Genomic DNA, 18,755 nt, shown 5'->3' with positions numbered 1-18,755 from the left:
TGTGTGACCAAACTTGGAAAACTTTTATTTTTAGCTTTAAATGCGTTAACCCAGAGCGAACAAGAGTTTTAAAGTAAAACGTGTTTTTTTTTTCTAAGTCGGAACAGGCCATTCTTGTCGCTCTTTCTTTGGAAGGTGCCATTATTATTTGTTGAGGCGTGTTTGGGGGATTAACGCACCATTAAGTAAACACTGCTCCTTTACAGTTAAAACTCTGCTGCCCCACTTAAAAACCAACTAGTCATTTATTTACTTTTTAGATGTTTTAAATTGTTGTTAGACATCACATAACGCTTGGAAATAAGTGTGTTGAATGGTTGTGATGCTCCTGTGAATCACTTCCCCACTCATTTGTATGTTTTCCATGATTTCACATTAAAAATTAACATGACTGTTCCTGCTAATAGACGCAGCATAATAATGTGGTGCTTTAATTGCTGAGTTTTAAGACCACTAGTCCTTAGCACCTCCTGACAAAGAAAGAAACTCTTTGCTTATTGTACAAAAATACAGTTCTAATTTGGTTTAAATATAGTGTATTTTTCAGGCTACAAATTGTTCTGGAGTACAAGCTGCAGCAGCCAAAAAGTGGACGATAAAGAAGGAACAAAAATTATAAATAAGTCACAGTTCAGGATAAGCTGCTCTTCTTTGAGAAACGTAACAAAATACAGGAACAAGCATGGCCATGTTATTTTGAAATCATAACAGAATAGATTATTTTATTCTGATTACACTCTTCATTATTGTAACATATTGATGTTTATTTAGCTTCGTGAAACATAAAAGGAATCCAGTATATTTGCGCAAAATATAAACAATTATTACCCACTTCAATGAAAATTACATTTTGGGTGTTTTTAAAATTTTCTGGTAGCATTTTTCTCATGATGGAGGATGTAGACCAAAGGTTTGGACTGTACACACAAAGTGTGTCCAAACTTTCGGTCTTCACTCTATATAAAGAAAATTACGCTTAAAATTTGTGATTCTGAGTATTTAAAAAAAAGTTAAATTGTGAATTAGGAGCAGACGAAAAAAATCTTGTTGGAAAAGCTTGTAGCAGTGATGTAGGTAGTTGGCAAATTCCCGGCCCTGCTCCATTCTGATACATCCACTTGTAAATGACTAGATGCATGTACATCTTTGTTTGTGGCTGGATAGCTCCAAATTTGCTCGCCATTTTGGTCACAGCAGTTGGAGGTGTGAGGGGCTGTGACAGAGTGTAAACAGATGGATGATGGGAGTGTGGGAAGGCTCACATTGCACCAACGGTCCAGTCTATAACTTAGAGGTGAATTCCCGATAAAACTCCTGCAGAAACTATGTTCTAGGAAACAGAACTTGTGATTTAGGCAAAAAACGGGATCACCCTAATTAAAAACACTGGGAACGCTTTGAATTTAGATCAAAGGATTATCGGAGTGGGATTTTAAGTTTTTTTTTAACAAGTTAAAAAACATTTGGGTGTTAAAATCCAGATGACCCTAAACATAACCTACAAAGTACACATAAAAGCACACATTAGTAATTCAAAAAGGATACAACACAGCAAAAGTGAAGCAGTAATGTAGAAAAAGGCCCAATAATCGTTTAATAACTGGCTTGATTCCTATGTGAGTGTCAGCATATATAAATATTATTGATCGGTTATCATTAATATAGGTTCTATAGGATAGCTTAGTATTGTGGTTGTTTGATCATAAACAAGGGAAACCACGTGTTTGATACTTTAACTGAATCTAGACTTTGCAGGTAAAACTACATAAATGTTCTGATTAAAACACATATGAGTCTTTACAGAAGCAGTACAAACACACACAGTGGATACAAATCAAGAGAAAAGGGAACATGTTGGACTATCACAGCTTGCAAGAAATGCTTAATTACTCCTTGGCATTAAACTTGACTGGACACATGAACCTCATTCTTCCAGATTGTTTTCCCTTATTTGGCTGACAGTCTTTCAAACCCTCTCAAGCAAGTGCAGGCCAGATGGCTGAGAAAAACCCCATCATGTGAGCCATATTATATCCACCATAATGAAACCGTTCACCATGCGAGCATCAACATCCGGCTTCTCCTCCTTACTATTCAGGTTTTCTCTGTAATGTGTCATCAGGGTGTGAGTCAGAAGTCAAACAAAGATCTGTGGACTACTACCTCATGCTCAAGTCATTTACACCACACAGACGACTGCCATACTTTTCTTTTATTTACATTTTTCCTATCAAGTTTTTTCCTGCAGGAATTCGATTTGTAGCTGAACCGGTTACATCCTGCGGGTGAAGAACAGTAAGAGTTGGGACATTCCTGTTTGCCGCAGACATGTCGGTATGCTCACTGGTTGAACACGGGAGGCTGACCTGGACTGATGTGGACAGAACAGCGTGAGCATGTTTGTGCTCAGTCAACCTGCCCTGAATAAATACAGTTTTATGTGGCTGCATTCCCAACCTGCCCAGCTTGTGCTGTGATTCGCCCCCTCCAAAACTTTATTTTGTAGTTTTAACTGCACAGCTCATGATGGCCTGCACTCCAAGTCCAACACGATGTGATGAACATGAGGCGCATACGACTTCACGTGTTCTATGTGCTGGATGTTTGTCAGCCATGCTGCACTGGTGAGGTCCCTTAAGAGAGAAGCAATGCGGTTTGCTGCATGATTAGCCCAGGCCTGCCACGCCTCTTTGTCAGCTTTCTTCCCAGAAACCCTCTGTACGGCTTCATCTGCAGCAGCGGTCTGTGACGGCGAGGTGACGTTGTGGTGGATGTGTAAGATGCCGCCGGTCTTTTTCTTCAGCAGCCTGCAGGCGACGGGCCAGGCTTCCTCCGAGCTCGGGATCAGACCCAGGTTGACCCGGTCAGCAACATCCCTCAACTGAAGCTGGGCACAGAGGAGGACAACGTTTTCCATGAGCCACGAACACAACATGGTGAAGCAAAGCAGGACATAACAGACAATGAGGAATCCTGTTTTTCATTCTTTCGAAATTCTGGCTTCAATTTTAAGATTTCTAATTTCAAGATAAGAGTTTGAACTTTTGGTCAAACCTTACCCATTCTTCAGAGGATAATTCTAACTTTACTTTCTAACTTTGAGTTTTTTCCCCAAAAAACCCAGATTTTTCTCTCCCATTGTTTCTTTTTTAAACATTATTTTGAAAGTCATATATATATTTTTTATATTTTTTCAAAGACACTTCCCATTTTAATCTCAGAGTTCTGACTTTTGAGCAAAGAGTAATTTCAAAATTCCAAGAATTTCTTTTTCACTGTCTTTTTTTTTTTTTAGACAATCTAAGATAAAACAGGTTTGGGACCTAATGAATTAACATTTTCAATAACTCCAGGTCTAAAATAGAAGCAGAAAAATATAAAGTCTGGCCGTTTTGAGAAAAGTCTCTCTGAAGTAACCGCGTCCTTCCATCATCAGGTTTTTTTTAGCAGAGGAAACATCAAATCCTCCTTTCTGGGACAACAGAGGATAACTCAATCCCACTATTTTTTTTGTAGTTTCAACCTATAAACAGAGGCAACAACTGAATCTTTCTTCCCAAAGTTGAGAAGTATAAATGCATCAAAGGCAGACAGGTGAGCCTGTGAATTACAGCGGTGGACAAAATTGTTGGTACCCCTCTTCCAGGGGTCTTTTAATTAAGGTTATGCCGTTTTTAGCCATAAGAAAAATAAATCGGTTGTTTTCTGGGACATAGTTTCTGCAGAGCAGCAGGATTTCATTAGAAACTCAAAGGCTGTTAAATACTCTTCCTAGCTTACACCCTCTTTTAACCCCAAGCTAACATTACAGCTGAAACTAAAATGGCGAGAAATATTGGAGCTGTCCAGACGTACAGTTTTGAGTCAGATTCCAGCTCGGATGAGGAAAACAAAGACGGATCTATTTGTCTGCTATTGGATACATCAGAATGGAGTGGAGCGGGAAGTTTGTGGTCCATCGATGGCAGTTTCTACGTCACACCTACAATCTTTTTCAAATAGTGTTTGTTGTCTGCCCCTAATTCACAGCAATTTAAATATACTAATACTAAAAAATGCAAATTTAATCCTGATTTTCTTACAAGAAAATCAAAAATTTCACAAGAAGATATTAAAAACACCCCAAATAAACAACAATTTTCATCTGAGTGGGTCTTTAACATTTATGTACTCTTTTCAGTGCCAAAAATGTTTTTTCTTCTTCTTCTTTCTTTTCAATTACAGAGTCAAATAGCAAAGGTATCAACATTTTGATTTCTTTTGGTTTGGGGAACCTTTTTCCTCTGTTATAAATGCCACTTCAATACATTTTGAAATTCAATGTTAGTGTTATTTTTTTCTATTTGTGTTGTTTACTTAATTGAAGCTAGATTTATCTATACGGTATCCTGGTTCTCAACATCTACTACACAGATTTTAAAAACTAGTTGTTTAGTTTTTCCTCTTCTAGTTGCTGCCCATTATCTGGTTTCATGTGTTTTCAATCAATGACAACCTGAAATCACCCAAGCCAGTGGTAGATTTCCAGAATCAGGACTGAGCCTTGAACTATTCCTCAACCAAAAGGAGAGCGCATTCATCTTCTGAATCCCTTTTGGGGTTACAGGGTTGCTGGAGCCTATCCCAGCTACTGTTGGTCGTCTGTCTGTCGCAGGGCCACACACTCATACATTCACATAGGAACAATTTAGAGTGACCAATTAAACTATGAAGCGTGTGTTTTTGGACGACGGGAGGAAGCCGGAGTCCCCGGATAAAACCCACGGGGACTGTATGCACGGGCATGCAGGGGGAGAACATGCAAACTCCACACAGAAATCCAAGGCCTTCTTGCTGTGAGGTGAGACTGCTAACCGCTACACCATCGTGTAGGAGAGAACAATTAATGCTTTACACAACCTTGTCAGCTGATGGCCAGCACATCTAAAACCTACAACAAATGAGGAAAAATGGGAAGTAAAAGTCACTTTACTTGGCGATTGTCTCCTTGATGAATGGTGCAACGTTCAGACACTCCGTTTGCCTGGAGGTTTTTCTGTAAAGCTTCCACGGCATGGGGGTTCCACTCACAGGCGTGAACGTGACTGGCCTTCGCATGAACAAGATACGGAAGAGTGAAGTAACCGATGCCTAAAACGAGATCCAATGGGACACTTTAGAGCAGTTTCCCAACTCTGGTCCTCTGGGAACACTGTCCTGCATTTTTTTTTAATCCTACCCTGTACCGGCACATCTGCCTTTGATGACTGCCGTTGTCAAGCTTTTGCAGAGCTTGATAATGAGCTGAGTTACGTGTGCTTAAGCAGGGCAACATGGAAAACACCCAAGAGAGTGTTAGGGAAACACTGCTCTAGAGTCTCAGGTTTTCTAAATTGTTTGGAAATCCTTTAAATAATATTAGCTACAACATCTATAAATGTTTTTAAATGAGTATATTTTAACCTATAATTGAAAAAAAGCCAATGAGCAAGAGAATATGGCTTAAATGATTTCTATGCAGCTACATTCTGCTTGTTTTGTGTGATCAAACAATGTATTTCCCCAGCACCAAAGCTGAACAGAATACTTTTAAAATTGGTAGAAATAAAACACACTTGTAGAAATAATTTGACAAAAGTGATCTTTTACGACACGTTTATCAGCATGAGAGGAGAATGAAAGTTTAAAATGCAAAATGTGGCTTCCTGACCTGCATACAAGTCCACAACAGTCTCTCCTGTGCAGTCCAGAGCTGCTACTCTGAGCTTCTCCGTTATGTTTCCTGCTGAGAACATGCACTTGGTGACATCGAAGTCATACCTGAAACCAAAGTGAGAGAGTGCAGGTTTATTAGAATCACCTCTAAATCAGAGATTCAGACAGCATGTGCGAAATTTTACCCGAACTCACCTGATTCCATTGTCCACATGGGTGACCCAGCTGTGCTCCCCTAACAGCATTGTCACAGCAGGTGATCTGAATCCAGTTTGGGATATTCTGCCCATCTTTGCCAGTCGCTTCACCCCCAGTGTGCTGCTCACTGCACTCCACAACTGATCCTCTGAATCAGCAAAAAGCAAAAACCTTTATGTAGAAATGTCAAAGAAAACAGAGCTTAGATAAATGGGAGTGTGACAGCTGTACCCATCTTCTTCCACACTGGTAATGTAAAGCAACTGTCCCCTAGAAGGATAAGGTCTCCATGCCGCTGGAAGCTCCGAGGAAGGTCCCTCCTCAGCTCCTCCGTCAACACTTCACCATGGGACTCCAGAAGCTCCTCCAGGATTTTCTCCAGCTTCCCTCCCGTCCTCCCTCTGGCTTTCTTTGGCTGCACAGGACCCTGCAGTGAAACCAGGAGAGCAGGATTCATGCAATGACTGCAACACGGCAGGCATTGCATTCAACGCTCTTTATTCAGCTTGTCCTACCTTTCTCCAGACTATTTCGCCGATACTCGAGTTTGCAGGGGACTGGACGTCAAGGTGCACCAGGCTGGACTGTAAAATGGGTAACAGGACCGTCCCATCCACGTCTTTTACTATGCACAAGTTCCGATCAAGAAATCCTCTGGACTGTAGACTGCTCCTTTAAGATAAATACAATGGCACGTGGGTTAAAATAAGTCTCAAACAGATATAAAATCGAAGACAAAAATGTATGCTTAAAATTTCTGACTGCAGATAGATACTCATGTGCTAAGTGCTAACTAACAAATTATAAAGCTTTATGATTACTTCAACTCCTGTGCGTGACAACTCGGCACACGAAGACAAGGAACCCCGTCCATTTAACGGCAAACGAAGCCAACAACCGTATAGAAACATAAAAAGTAAAAATAAAACACAATAGACAGACAAGGGCTAATCCTAGTTATACAGCAGTTGCTTTAACTCTTGTTTCTAGTCGGATCATTATGATGAACGGACCAATTGTTCTATTGGCATTACTGCAGACAAATAAAAAGCATATTGTGTGTTGCCAGTTGTATATAATAGTATACAAATATATAGAAAATAGCACACACATAAATATTACATTTCTAGCCCAGCCGAATTCTCAAATTATTGTTACGATCATTATTTTTCGTCTTTGTGAATGTACTTGAATCCACCACTAGAAGGAGGCAGAGAGTTACAGAAGTGGGTGACAGCAACTTAAGAATTCATTTAGATCGATGACTCAAAAAAATTGTATAAATAAATGAACAAATTAGAAAGACTCAGTTTGAAAATTCCCTTAAATTAACCCAGCATATTAAATATGACGATGAATTACAAAATAGACTCGTCAAATTGTCACGTGATAGACAGGAAATAAAAAAAATAAAAATTAACAAAACTTAACAAAACATACATCTGTAGAAGACATGAAGTGACCTGGTCAGGAGAAGTCCCCCGATTAAACAGATTTGAAAATATATTTGGCCTCTGTAGAAAAAAATATCAGAAGTCAATGAAAACAATTAGACCATAAAGTGTTTAAAAGTATTATGGAGACCGGGGTTGGTTGTAACCATTTTTACTTCTCCATGCATTGCTCATATTTAAAAATTCTTTCAGCATTAATTATATGAAATGAAAGCTTGATTTACCAACAACCCACAAGGGCTCAACACAAAAACAACACAAACATGAACATTTACTTTGACCCATGAAAATTAAAAATTGTGCACTCACCTCAGGATTTTTTTGTCTGCATGCTGAATAAAGACTAAAGACAGGTTGATATAAAAGTTGTACCACAGAATCATGTAGTGTGTCTAGAAAAGATATTGCCACAAACAGCCCCGGGCTCCCCCACTTCTATTCAGCAAACCCCATTTTAACTGTATTTTTTATTTTATTTTATTTATTCCATTCCATTGTTTTATGTTAGGATGAATATTTTGTCATAAGACTATGTTATACAGTTTTATTCTTTGAGTTGTTTGAGGAAAATGTTTTGACATGTTTGTGTGTTACAAGGTATACTGTGCTACTGAAATTTTGTACTAAAACATAATAATAATTATAGTAATAATAACTGAAAACAAAGAAACATGAATGGTCCTGACTACAACACATTCTCTCATGGCTTTCATTTACAGAAGAGTATATTTGTCACTTTCTGTGTTGTCAATATAATAGATTGATGCAACAAAGTCTTTGTGAAACATACACATCATGCTTTAAAACATGTTATAGTTTTCATTCTTACAGCTAACTCTATACAAAAAAGTAAAACAAACACACAAAAAAGTACAGTATTAAAATTATGAATATACTAATGACCACAACCACTGTTTAAAGAGACACAGTGAAAATGGATTAAACTCCAACTTAATGATGTCGTTCTTTAATTTATAAATTGAAGCCCAATTCTGTGAAGTAAAGTATATTTTTGGGTCATATATAAAAAACTTAAACGAAAAAGACAAATGAATCTAATGAAGTGTTTTGGCATGCTTTTGTGGTTTCTCTTTAATTTACATGTTAGAAATGACATGAATAGGTTGCACAACAAAACAAGTCCCCCCATTGTCTGATTAAAGCCAATTTATAAGACAATATCTCCAATTTTTCTTTAAAAACAAACAAATACAATACAATAGTATTTATTGCCTACATAGGCAGTTCAGTTCATGCGCAAAAAGGGAACAGAGATGGGAATGAAAAGAACAATGGAAGTGTGTTGACCATCAAACCTTATAAATCCATTTAATTTGGTTTCATATATGTTTGCCCTTCATTTTTTAGAACACATGTTCATAACAAGCTGCTCCTGAGAGGTGTTGAACGTGTCCTCCTTTGTTCGTCGGTGCTCCTCCACCTGTCCTGCCCCTTTAAGATGAGACATTTCAATCTAGGCGTGTTTCCTGCTTCCATTGACTAAAACAGAGCTGGCATCTGCAGGAGAAGGGGGAAAAAGCAGCAGACTGCCCAGCCACACACGCGGATCGTAGCTGCAAATCCAGAGGTCTTCATCTTTATTTCCTGATTGATCAGCTGCTGCAGCCTCAGTCCGTGGACGCGCTCCAGCTGACATGAATGTCAGGCGGTCAAGGTCCGCCGCCGTGCGCGCCGCTGCGGGAGGAGCCGCGGCGGGATCATCTCGCCGGGAAACATCTGTCGCAGTGGTTCGGCTGGATTTCTAACAACCTGCGGCTCCGACCGGACCGTGAGTGGATTAAAAGCTGCTGGGCTCGCGGCTGCGCGGACGCGGGGGGAGTGGATTAGAGAGCCCCGATGATGAGACTGCGACACTTTAAACCTCCAAAAATGATTTCCACTCGTCTGATTGCGCGCAAGTGCTGTTTATCACTCTGTTTGTCGTGACTGGTTAGAGGAACAATTAGAGCAATCAAACTCCAAGAATCAGCAGGAACCATGTCGGCGGTGATGATAACCAGAAAGGTGCGAAAATGGGAGAGGCTCCCGGGGAAGAACACCTTCTGCTGCGACGGGCGCGTGATGATGGCCCGCCAAAAGGGGGTCTTCTATCTGACCATGTTCCTCATCATGGGGACCTGCTCCCTCTTCTTTGCTTTCGAGTGAGTATTTTGCTTTTAAGACACAAAGCTCCCACCCCTGACCCGGATTTAGCCAGCCCCATCATGGGGTGCAGGTAGAATACAGGGGGGGGGGGGGGGGGGGGGTGTCCTGGTATACTGAGTTTGGGGTGTACTATCCCTCCAAGCCCCTAAAATTTCTATAAAACCATGCTGTGATCATTTCCGCTCATCTATCCATTTGTTCTCCTTTGACCTATTGGATATGTCTTATAGGTTATGTTGAACGTCCTCCTGACATTACCCTCTGCATTTACCGGGCTTGGGACAGGCACAAGCAGGTCACTAGTTTGTGTCCTGTTAAGGCTGCATTGATTGTTATTTTTCTCTCTGTCTATTTGTTCGTCTGTCCATCCTTACAGTTTTTGTCTCTCATTTTTACATCGTGTTGTACTTTTGTTTGCTGAACTATTTCTTTATTTGTTTTTGGTCATTTTGATTTTATTCGTTAATTTTGGATTTTTGCGCGCCATCACGTTTGGGGGGGGGAGGCAAGTCATTACACTTGGGGGGGCATTGCCCCTCCTTAGCCATGCCTATATCCAGCTTTGCTCCCCTTCATGAACCCAGTCTGCTATAGCTGTGGCTGACAGGAACTCAACCAATCGATTAATCAATAGAAATTCGATCCGCAGTCTCCTCCCTGTTGCTGGTCACTTTCAGAGAACCTTCAAGATTTCGGTAACTTGTTATTTAAAAACGTTGCTATGGGATCTACTAATTTATTGAACATTACAGAAATAGTTTTTGTTGTTGTTCAGTCAGCAGAAGTGGTCAAGATTTGGTTTTCCTAACATCCCTTTTATCCTAAAAAGTATCCTAATCCTGATCTTCATAACAAAAAAAGTACTTTTACATGTGGATGAACAAGTGTTAGAACTTTTTTTTGGGAAACTTGGGTTAAAGTCTTGATATTTTTCAAACAAATCATAATGCGGAATTTAAAGTGGTTTAAGTAACTTTATTTTGAAAGGCTTTTTTGAACCCCTTTCTTTTTTTTATTCACTTAAATTCTTACTTGGCCACCATTTACTAAGATTTTTGCTTCACGCCAACTTGGATCCTTCTTTTTTTTTTTACATCACCCCTGTGAAAGTAAAAGATGCCTCATAACTGATGACTATACCGAGTGGTTCAATATTTAATAATCTGGGCGTTCTGACTTGTGAGATTGAAAATCTGCTTTTTTTGTTGCATCAGCAGTTGTGGCTGGCTCATTATTCCAGCTAACACTTCCCACCTGCCCAGATGCATTATGGGAACCCATGGTTTATATCACTAAACTGCAAAGTACTGATCAATGTATACTACTTTTGCTCTTCATGTACTTTTCCTGGGTGCAGTTCTGCAGGTCCTGTACTTTGGCACAAACGGGAAACGGCTTCCTGTCTTGATTTTGCTCATGTGTACATCAAGACATTGTGAGCATTACAGCGAGGGAGATGCTCTTAAAACAGGGCTGGACCAACTCATTTATTTGTCCTGCATGTTAATGGCCTCTTGCTTTCCTTAGAGGTCGGACAGAAGGAGCTGTTGTCCGACTGGAAATGAGAGAGAGACGATAATGTTCATGCTGAGCATCAAGAGCTCTGAAAAAGCTTCGTGGTAATGGCTCGAGAGTCGTTTGCCACCATGTTCATAAAACAGTGGAACCTAATTATGGTGTGTAGGCGGAGGGTTATTAAAGTTAAGATAGGACTGTTAGGCTGCATTGGGATGATTGTCACGCTCACCATTGCATTGTAAATAGGTCTGAAATCTTTGTCAGAGTTTGGACTCCTGCAAAAAAGCTGCAGCTCTGTGCTCCTAAACTGTTCAACTGCATGTCTAGCCAAACCAGCTGGAGGTCAAATCCTGACTTGTTAGCTAAAAAAAGGACATTTTAAACTTCTTTTATTTTTAAAGTGTGACTACATCATTTTTCTGCCTTATCCTGAGGGATGATGGAGACTTCGATCGGGTGAACATGCTTGTATTAACTTGGAAAAGTCAGAGAATTAGCAGGAATGGTTGCCTTTTTGTGTGTGTGTATGTTTTTTTTTTGTCCCTGTCTTTGTCAGGCAACACAGCCCCATCCCAGCCTCCCATTTAAAGGCGCACTCCATTGGAAAATGATTTTTTGTTCTTTTTAAAGATGTTTTTGTGGCATTTTTGTCAGGATTAAAATGAAGATTTGTTTGTCTGTGTTTTCCCTGTCTGGGCTGGGATCTGGCTCAAAATTGTACGACTGGATTGCTCCTGTACTGCTCGCCATTTCTGTTATACTGAGAATATTTGCTTGGGGTTTGTGAGGGGCTGTAAGCTAGCTGGAGAGCGTATAAACAGATGGATAACCGGAAGTGGAGGCGGGAATACTGTATTCCAATAATCCCGCCATTTATAACCTAACCAGATTAAGATGTTGCACACATTGTCATTCCCCACCCATTTGCAAAGCAACCTTACAGTTACCCAAGAACCTGTATAACATGTTTTTGGATTGTTGGAAGCAAGAATGCCTGCAGAAAACCCACCAGTATACCAGAAGAACATGTAAACTTCAAACGGCCAGGGTTTTGAAACCAGATCAGTCTTCTGTGACTGCTGTGAGATGACCGTGCTAACCACGACACTGCCACTGTCGCATGTAAACCTTTTCAGGAAGCACATATTGTGATGTTTAAAGATGTAGGATACTATAACACGCAGTAGCTTTCAGTTTTAGTTTGGATCACTTCTATATCTCCTCCAACATGAAGGATTTTTGGAGATGTTCCGTCTGTATATAGATCAGGTTTAATGTGGTTTGGATTGAACCACAACAGGAAGTACTCTCCTTTGTTCTGGCCATCTTCTAATTAGCTCACTGTTTTTGGATTGGACCCAACGTTTTCTCAATACATAGAAACATAGAGAATGCATAGAACAGATGGAGAGGACATCTATAAACAGACAGAAAGTGTGGTTATGTTGTTTGGTCTGCAGTTTCAGGAGAAAGTATGCGCCCTTAGTGAATCCTTTAACCTTGTTTACATAAAAACACAGAAATCTACTGGATGTAAACAAGAGAAAACATTAAAACTGTTTTATGCAATGCGGTTTAATAGGTTTTTTTGTATTTTTGCTAAGCTGCTAAACTTGCTTAGTCACCTTGTAGTTGGGGAGGAGGTTTTTAAAAGCTTCCTGTTTATAAAAACTTGTGACAAAAGACTCGAATGGCAGCTGTTTCTGCATGATCAGAGCAAAATGGCCTCCCTGTGGACAGTTTTAGATACACCTGAATGGGTTAAACGGCCCAAAGCAGATACCACTCGCTTTTGTGGAGGTGGTTGGTGAAGATCAGTTAATCAGGGGCATTAAATCATGAGCACCTGGATAATGAAATGCATTGGAATAATTGATCATTAACAAGTGTGTGAAATGAGCTGCGCCGGGCTGCTTACTCCAGCTTTGATTCAAATAAAGAAGTCTGCCAAGAGTACAGGTTTTTTTCCCCCTACTTGTGCATTTTAGTTTGGGTTTTCTCAGTAAATATTGACTCAGGACAGTGGATTTGTGTTACAGTCCCACTCCGATCATCTTTCCATCCATTTTGAAAGCCCACCCAGTGTATTTGACACGTAACAAATAAGCTCTTTTTTCAAACATCTGCTTCTGATTTGCAACACTTTGAAGAAATACTCGGAAATGCAATTTTAAGATGAACGTTTTCTAAATGTGTCATCCATCATCAGAAAAAGGCCACGAGATGATGGTAAAAACAGCAAAAACACAATTTTTCCATGAAATGGGTCTTTGACACATGTTCATTGTGCCTGGATGTTGATTCCCCAGAACACTCAGACGGTTGTCGTCCGACTGGATGCAATATTTATGCAAAGTTTGTCATCAGAGATGTGTTTTTTACAGCCGTATTTATGTGCAGAAGATATTTTTTATCTTCCCTGAAAGCTGATAGTCAAACATATACCAGGCTTGCAGGAGTTGAATTGTCCCAAATTTAAATGTCATCTTTGTCCAGTTTTGGCGGAGGAGCACAGCTGAGGGGCTAAAGGAGTCTGTAATACAGCAAAGTGAAAGTTTAAAGGTGCTGCTACAAACAGTCATGTCAACTAGATGCTTAACATCGTCACAGAAAGACACTATATTGTAAAAGTAAAAGCATACCGGTACTCCTTTTTTTTAAGTTAATGCTCAAAAATGTAATATTCTGTCAGTTGTCCTCTTGTTGATTAAGTCATATCAAATTCCAAAATATTTCCATTTCAAAAAAAGGCACAGAAAGTATTGTATGCAGGAATGTTTCTTTTTTTTAGACTTAAAGTAAAAGTACGGATCTGTCGATTTACCAAGAAAAGAGGGTTTCAGGAAATGAACACAATTCCCGTAACACATTTTCATGATTTTGATTTTTTGTCTAAAGTATTTTAGAAATTTTAGACATAGGGATGCCAAAATTCTATGTTTAAAACTGAGCCCTGTATCATGCCCTTATCACTCGCAGCTTTATGCTTTCATTTTTTTGGTTTAAAATACAGAAGTGACTCACCTTTTTTTTTCAGCAGACTGCTAGCAATTGAAAACACTCCCTACTTTTAGGAACCAGCTTGATACAAAATGATGCTTTATTTTGAGTTTATGTACTACTGCGATGTTTCTGCTATTCCCCACATTAATAAAAAAAAAATCACACTTCTTGAGCATATTAAGACTTTTTGCTTTTTCAGAGCAGCACAATAGACACACTTAGAAAATGCACCAAGCCAATAGAGTAACAACCCGCCCTTCTGTGTGCTGCTGTCTTCCCATCTGCAGCGTGTTTGGTTTGCTAAAGTCAGTAAAATTAGTTACTAGTAACCTCCAGACATAATGGCTTCATAACATCCTGCAAAGTAAATGTGTCAAATCAAAACAAGGTCATTTGGGATGGGGTGGGGGCTCAATTGCAAATTATTTAAAAAAAATATGGAGTTTATTTTAGATCATGTTTAATATACATGTAAAAAAACTATGGTAAGATTTTTATTTCAAAATACATAAAAAAGTGTTGTCTTTGCACTTTAACACTGAGCAGACCTTCACACTTCGGTCCTCACATGTGCAGCTGTACTGCTTGATGCATTGCAGCATTAGCAGCAGAGCTCACATCTCTACTGTATTTCCAGCTGTCCGTAGCTGATGTAAGTCAAACTCTATGAGCTTCAAACTGTGGGCAAGCAGTGCGGAGCCGACGAATGCAAAGTCTATTTAAAACAATGTCACTGTGTAGGTGTGCCCAGCCCTGCTGTTGTCCTGCAGCTTTCACTGATCCCTTAATCCTTCTGTCAACCGGCATAGAGACGGTTTTCACATGTTTCTATATGTAAGGGTTTATTTTTTAGTTAATGACACCTGGATCAGTTAGGAATGCTTTTTACCCACCATGTTTGTATTTGTATCTTAAAAGCCAGATATAAAGTTGGGATAAAGAAACCAAAACCTGGAGAGGCATTGTGTCATCTGTCTGTCCACAGCAGGGTACCTGGCAAAGCATATGTGCATGTTGTGAGATGGATGATCATGCTAATCAGTGCTTATGCTGCTTCCATGCAGAAGGTGATGCGTTCAGTCAAACATGCTCTTGTCCTCTATTGTAAAGATGCTGCAGAATTGAGAAGTTGGGCCTGCAGAGAGAGAGCTGCTGCGGTCTGAGGAGATCTCACATCCGATCTATTAGCATCCGACCCCACCCTGTCTACCTCCTCAACCAATCAGGGGGCAGTATCCAACTGAGGCTAAATGAGCAATAACATGATTTATGCTCAGCGCAGAGTACATGCTCCATTTACAGTAACAGCAATCCTTGTGTTTTGTTCTCTGGAAGCTTCCCTGCCAGGAGGAGAGTGCATGTTCACCCACATCCTGTTCCATGCAGGGATGGGCGCTTCATATGTTCACGTTCTGCTTGCCTGATCTGAAAAAGATGCTCCTCTCTAGGAAATAAAAAGTGACTGATGTTTCTTTGATCATATTATTAAAACACTGGTTCTGCTTTTACCCCCAAGAATATTCTTTGATGCAACAGCTGTGATCAAAGCTTTAATCCCAACGGAAGGTCCGTGACCCCTGGCTTTAATGCTCCGCCTCTCAAATGGCATTTAAATGTTGCATAAGAAGGAAAAACAGAAATGGACAGCAGATTTTAAACCGTGAGGTTGATCGGGCACAATTTGCACAACAGAAGAATCATCAAATTTCTGGGTTTAGTGTAAATCATCCTTATTGAACTCCATATCCTTTTACTATGCTGTCAGTTCTCTGCTACAAGGAAAAGTGGAGGATTTGAAAGAGTTTATAATAATTGTATTATTTTTGCTGATATCCCTTATGCCTAAATGTTCCAACATGTGTTCCTTTTCATCAATGTCTGATGGTCAGTATTTAATATTAAACCTTTTGTTTTCTTTCATTGAAGGAATAACAATGTGAGCGTGTTATAGAAGGCGCTCAACACGGGTTTCTGAATGCAAGTATACCTCAGGTGTTCACACTGGACAAGCAGGGACGGGCTTCTTTTTTCTTATTCTACTGTTTACTAGTGCATGTCTGCCACCTACAGTTGGAAGAGGCTTGGTGGGAAATGTTGAAAGTGCTGCACAAACCACAGTTATTAATTTCTACTTCATGATCAATTTTCAAACAGTTGGCAATTTTATCAAATTAAAGGGGATTCAATCCATATGTCACCACCAAATCATAGTCCCTGATTGATTAAAGTTCTACCTGATTCAACTGGCAACATGCGTTCAAGGGCCGTCCGTTTTGTACTTAGAGCCCTGCAAACAGTTGTAGAAACTTGTGTAGCTATGCGTGAACACGAGAGTTTTGAATGTGAAAGCCTGAAATGCGTGTTTCTGTCCATTCACATAGACTTTTAATTAAAGTTGCCACTTAAACGCGCATTGCCAAGGGTGGTGTGAACGTAGCTTCACACCTATGTCCTGGTCATTCAAGTTCATTATCTATTAAATTAAAAGTGAGTATTGTGTTTTAGGTGAACTATGTCAGAATTGGTTTATAAGCGGCTTTATTATAAAATAATGAACATTGATTTTAAGGTAATGGTAAAATCAAATTAGAATGATTTTTTTGTTAAATGTTCAGCCCTACAGAAAATCTGCAAGTCAACAACTTAAAAGATTCTGAAAAAAAATCCAGGAAATGAGTGTAATGATCCCAGCTAACAAGATCTAAGCCCAAACCTCTCCACCAATCTTAAAATGGGCACAAAGAGGAGATACAACTCATTTATTGAGGAAAATTTTACAAGTGCAGGCCAGCAGATTATTCAGGCAAACAGCTCTTTAAAAACAAAGAAAAGCTAGACAGAAAGAAAAGCATGAGTGAGTTTTATCTGATTTCCCTTTGGATGAGAATATTTTTTCTTGTAACACAGAGACTGCTTAAATCCAGCTTTATTTTTTAAAGCTATTTTTAAACACAGCATCCCTCCTTAACCAGCAGAGGAAATGGTTCACCCCCAGGAAGGATGTGACCATTGGGGGAGTTTGATGGGAAGTGATGATAGTGTGGCTCCAAAACCTTCCAGTGATTATGAGAATTGCTTCCATGGACGGGCCTCGTTTCCTCTGCCTGAGACCTGCTCTGCGCTGTTTCTGCAGCCACCGAAGCAGCAGCTTTACAGTGGAAACTCCTATCGATCTGAGCTCTGCGCCTCGTTTTCATTAGTAAGAAGAACGGTAGACGGAGCAGAAAAACTCCTCCAGCCAGGCACACTGCTGTTTTCTGGATGTCAGTATTGTGCAGGCATGCTGATATACCTGTTCCTGATAGACTTTGTTCTCTTTTATGCCGTGCTGACTGGCACTTGTTTACTCAGCCTGCTCTTTCAAACATCCTTTCAGCTGTGTGTTTGACAAGAGTGAGCCATAACGAGACTGAGCACAGTTGTTGCTAAAAGATGGAAGTGTCTGTGGTATAGAAATGAAAAAAAAAAAACACAATCAGGTTGATCACAAACTTAAGATTGAGGAATTTCTCACTTATCGTAACAGGGGCAACTTTATTTTAGACCATTGGCCAAAGAATTTCTCCTGATAGACATAGGCTCTGTGTTAATGACTAAAAGCATTAATGAAACGCTTGGATCTTTACTTACTGGCCACTGTATTGGGTACACCTGTCCAACTGCTCATGAATGCCCATTTCTAATCACCCAGTCACATGGCAGCAACTCACCGGGTGCCACTCCTGTCAGCTAAGAACAGGAAACTGAGGCTACAATTCACACAGGCTCACCGAAATTGGACAATAGAAAATTGGAAAACCGTTGCCTGGTCTAATAAGTCTCTATTTCTGCTGCCACATTCAGATGGTAGAGTTAAAATTTGGCGTCAACAACATGAAAGCATGGATCTATCCCGCCTTGTATCAATGGTTCAGGCTGGTGCTGGAAGTGTCATGAAATGGGGGATTTTTGTGGCACATTATAGGCCCCTTATTACCAATTGAGAATGGTTACAATGCAACAGCCTACCTGAGTATTGTTGCAGACCATGTCCATCCCATTATGACCACATTGTACCATCTTCTGATGACTACCTCCAGCAGGATAACGAGCTGGAATCATCTCAGACTGGTTTCTTGAAAATGGACTCAAATGACCTCTACAGTCACCAGATCCTAACCCATTAGATCCCCTTTGGGATGTGGTGGAACGAGAGATTGGCATCATGGATGTGCTGCTGACAAATCTGCAGCAACTGTGTGATGATATCATGACAATATGGGCCAAACTCTCTGAGGAATGTTTCTAGTACCTTGTTGAATCTGTGCCACCAAGGATTAAGACAGTTCTGAGGGCAAAAGTAGGTCCAACCCAGTATTAGCAAGGTGTAACTTAAGCTTAAAAACTACCTTGTAGTTTTCTTAGCCATATATTCTGAAAATCATGCCATAACACGATACACAGAAACTTCCTGAAATGTGATCGAAGGAATACAGGCTCATTAAACAACTTTTAGCTTGACACACATTCCATTTCACTGTTTTCCAGACAGTCTTTGTGTCATAAACATAAGTGACTCCTCATCACTGCAGCTAGCATCCTCTGAGTTAAAGCACACATGGCACGTCTCCTTGCCATTAACCGCTTTGCAGCATGCCTCCGCCGTACCAAAGCAACAAGTAAAAAGTGCTGTTCCCGACTTTCAAAACTGATAATTGAAATATAAAGTTTTAACAAGTTAAC

The 18,755-nt window shown here is 39.9% G+C and overlaps 2 protein-coding genes across 2 annotated transcripts in view; one reads left to right on the top strand and one right to left on the bottom strand.

The window, feature by feature from the left end:
* Window positions 1-2,197: 2,197 nt before the first annotated feature.
* Window positions 2,198-7,056, bottom strand: tyw2 (tRNA wybutosine-synthesizing protein 2). Its single transcript, XM_004073094.4, has 7 exons — window positions 6,714-7,056; window positions 6,408-6,564; window positions 6,124-6,319; window positions 5,890-6,040; window positions 5,690-5,799; window positions 4,973-5,130; window positions 2,198-2,887 (listed from the first exon to the last, which is right to left on the bottom strand). The coding sequence occupies exons 1-7, from the start codon at window positions 6,764-6,766 to the stop codon at window positions 2,522-2,524; spliced, it is 1,191 nt and encodes a 396-aa protein (XP_004073142.1). The 5' UTR covers window positions 6,767-7,056; the 3' UTR covers window positions 2,198-2,521.
* A 1,729-nt stretch (window positions 7,057-8,785) lies between these two features.
* The window catches only part of zdhhc9 (zDHHC palmitoyltransferase 9), a 29,087-nt gene continuing 19,117 nt past the window's right edge, over window positions 8,786-18,755 (top strand). Inside the window, exon 1 of the mRNA XM_023959015.2 lies at window positions 8,786-9,508. Within this exon, the coding sequence (XP_023814783.1) occupies window positions 9,345-9,508 (164 nt within the window). The 5' untranslated portion in view covers window positions 8,786-9,344. The remainder of the gene's footprint in view (window positions 9,509-18,755) is intronic.

The sequence above is a fragment of the Oryzias latipes genome, chromosome 10 (assembly GCF_053564925.1).
Source record: "Oryzias latipes strain Hd-rR chromosome 10, Olatipes_Hd-rR_3.1".
NCBI lineage: Eukaryota > Metazoa > Chordata > Actinopteri > Beloniformes > Adrianichthyidae > Oryzias > Oryzias latipes.
Note: the sequence above shows the minus strand (reverse complement) of the source record. Positions and strands in the feature narration are given on the sequence as shown.

Bases quoted from the DNA above. Each gene is read 5' to 3' on its own strand.
- tyw2 (XM_004073094.4), bottom strand. From the start codon at position 6,766: ATGGACGGGGTTCCTTGTCTTCGTGTGCCGAGTTGTCACGCACAGGAG. The intron at 6,565-6,713 runs GTAATCATAAAG...TTTATCTTAAAG, and splicing joins TGTCACGCACAGGAGTTGAA to GAGCAGTCTACAGTCCAGAG. The intron at 6,320-6,407 runs GTAGGACAAGCT...GTTTCACTGCAG, and splicing joins GCGAAATAGTCTGGAGAAAG to GGTCCTGTGCAGCCAAAGAA.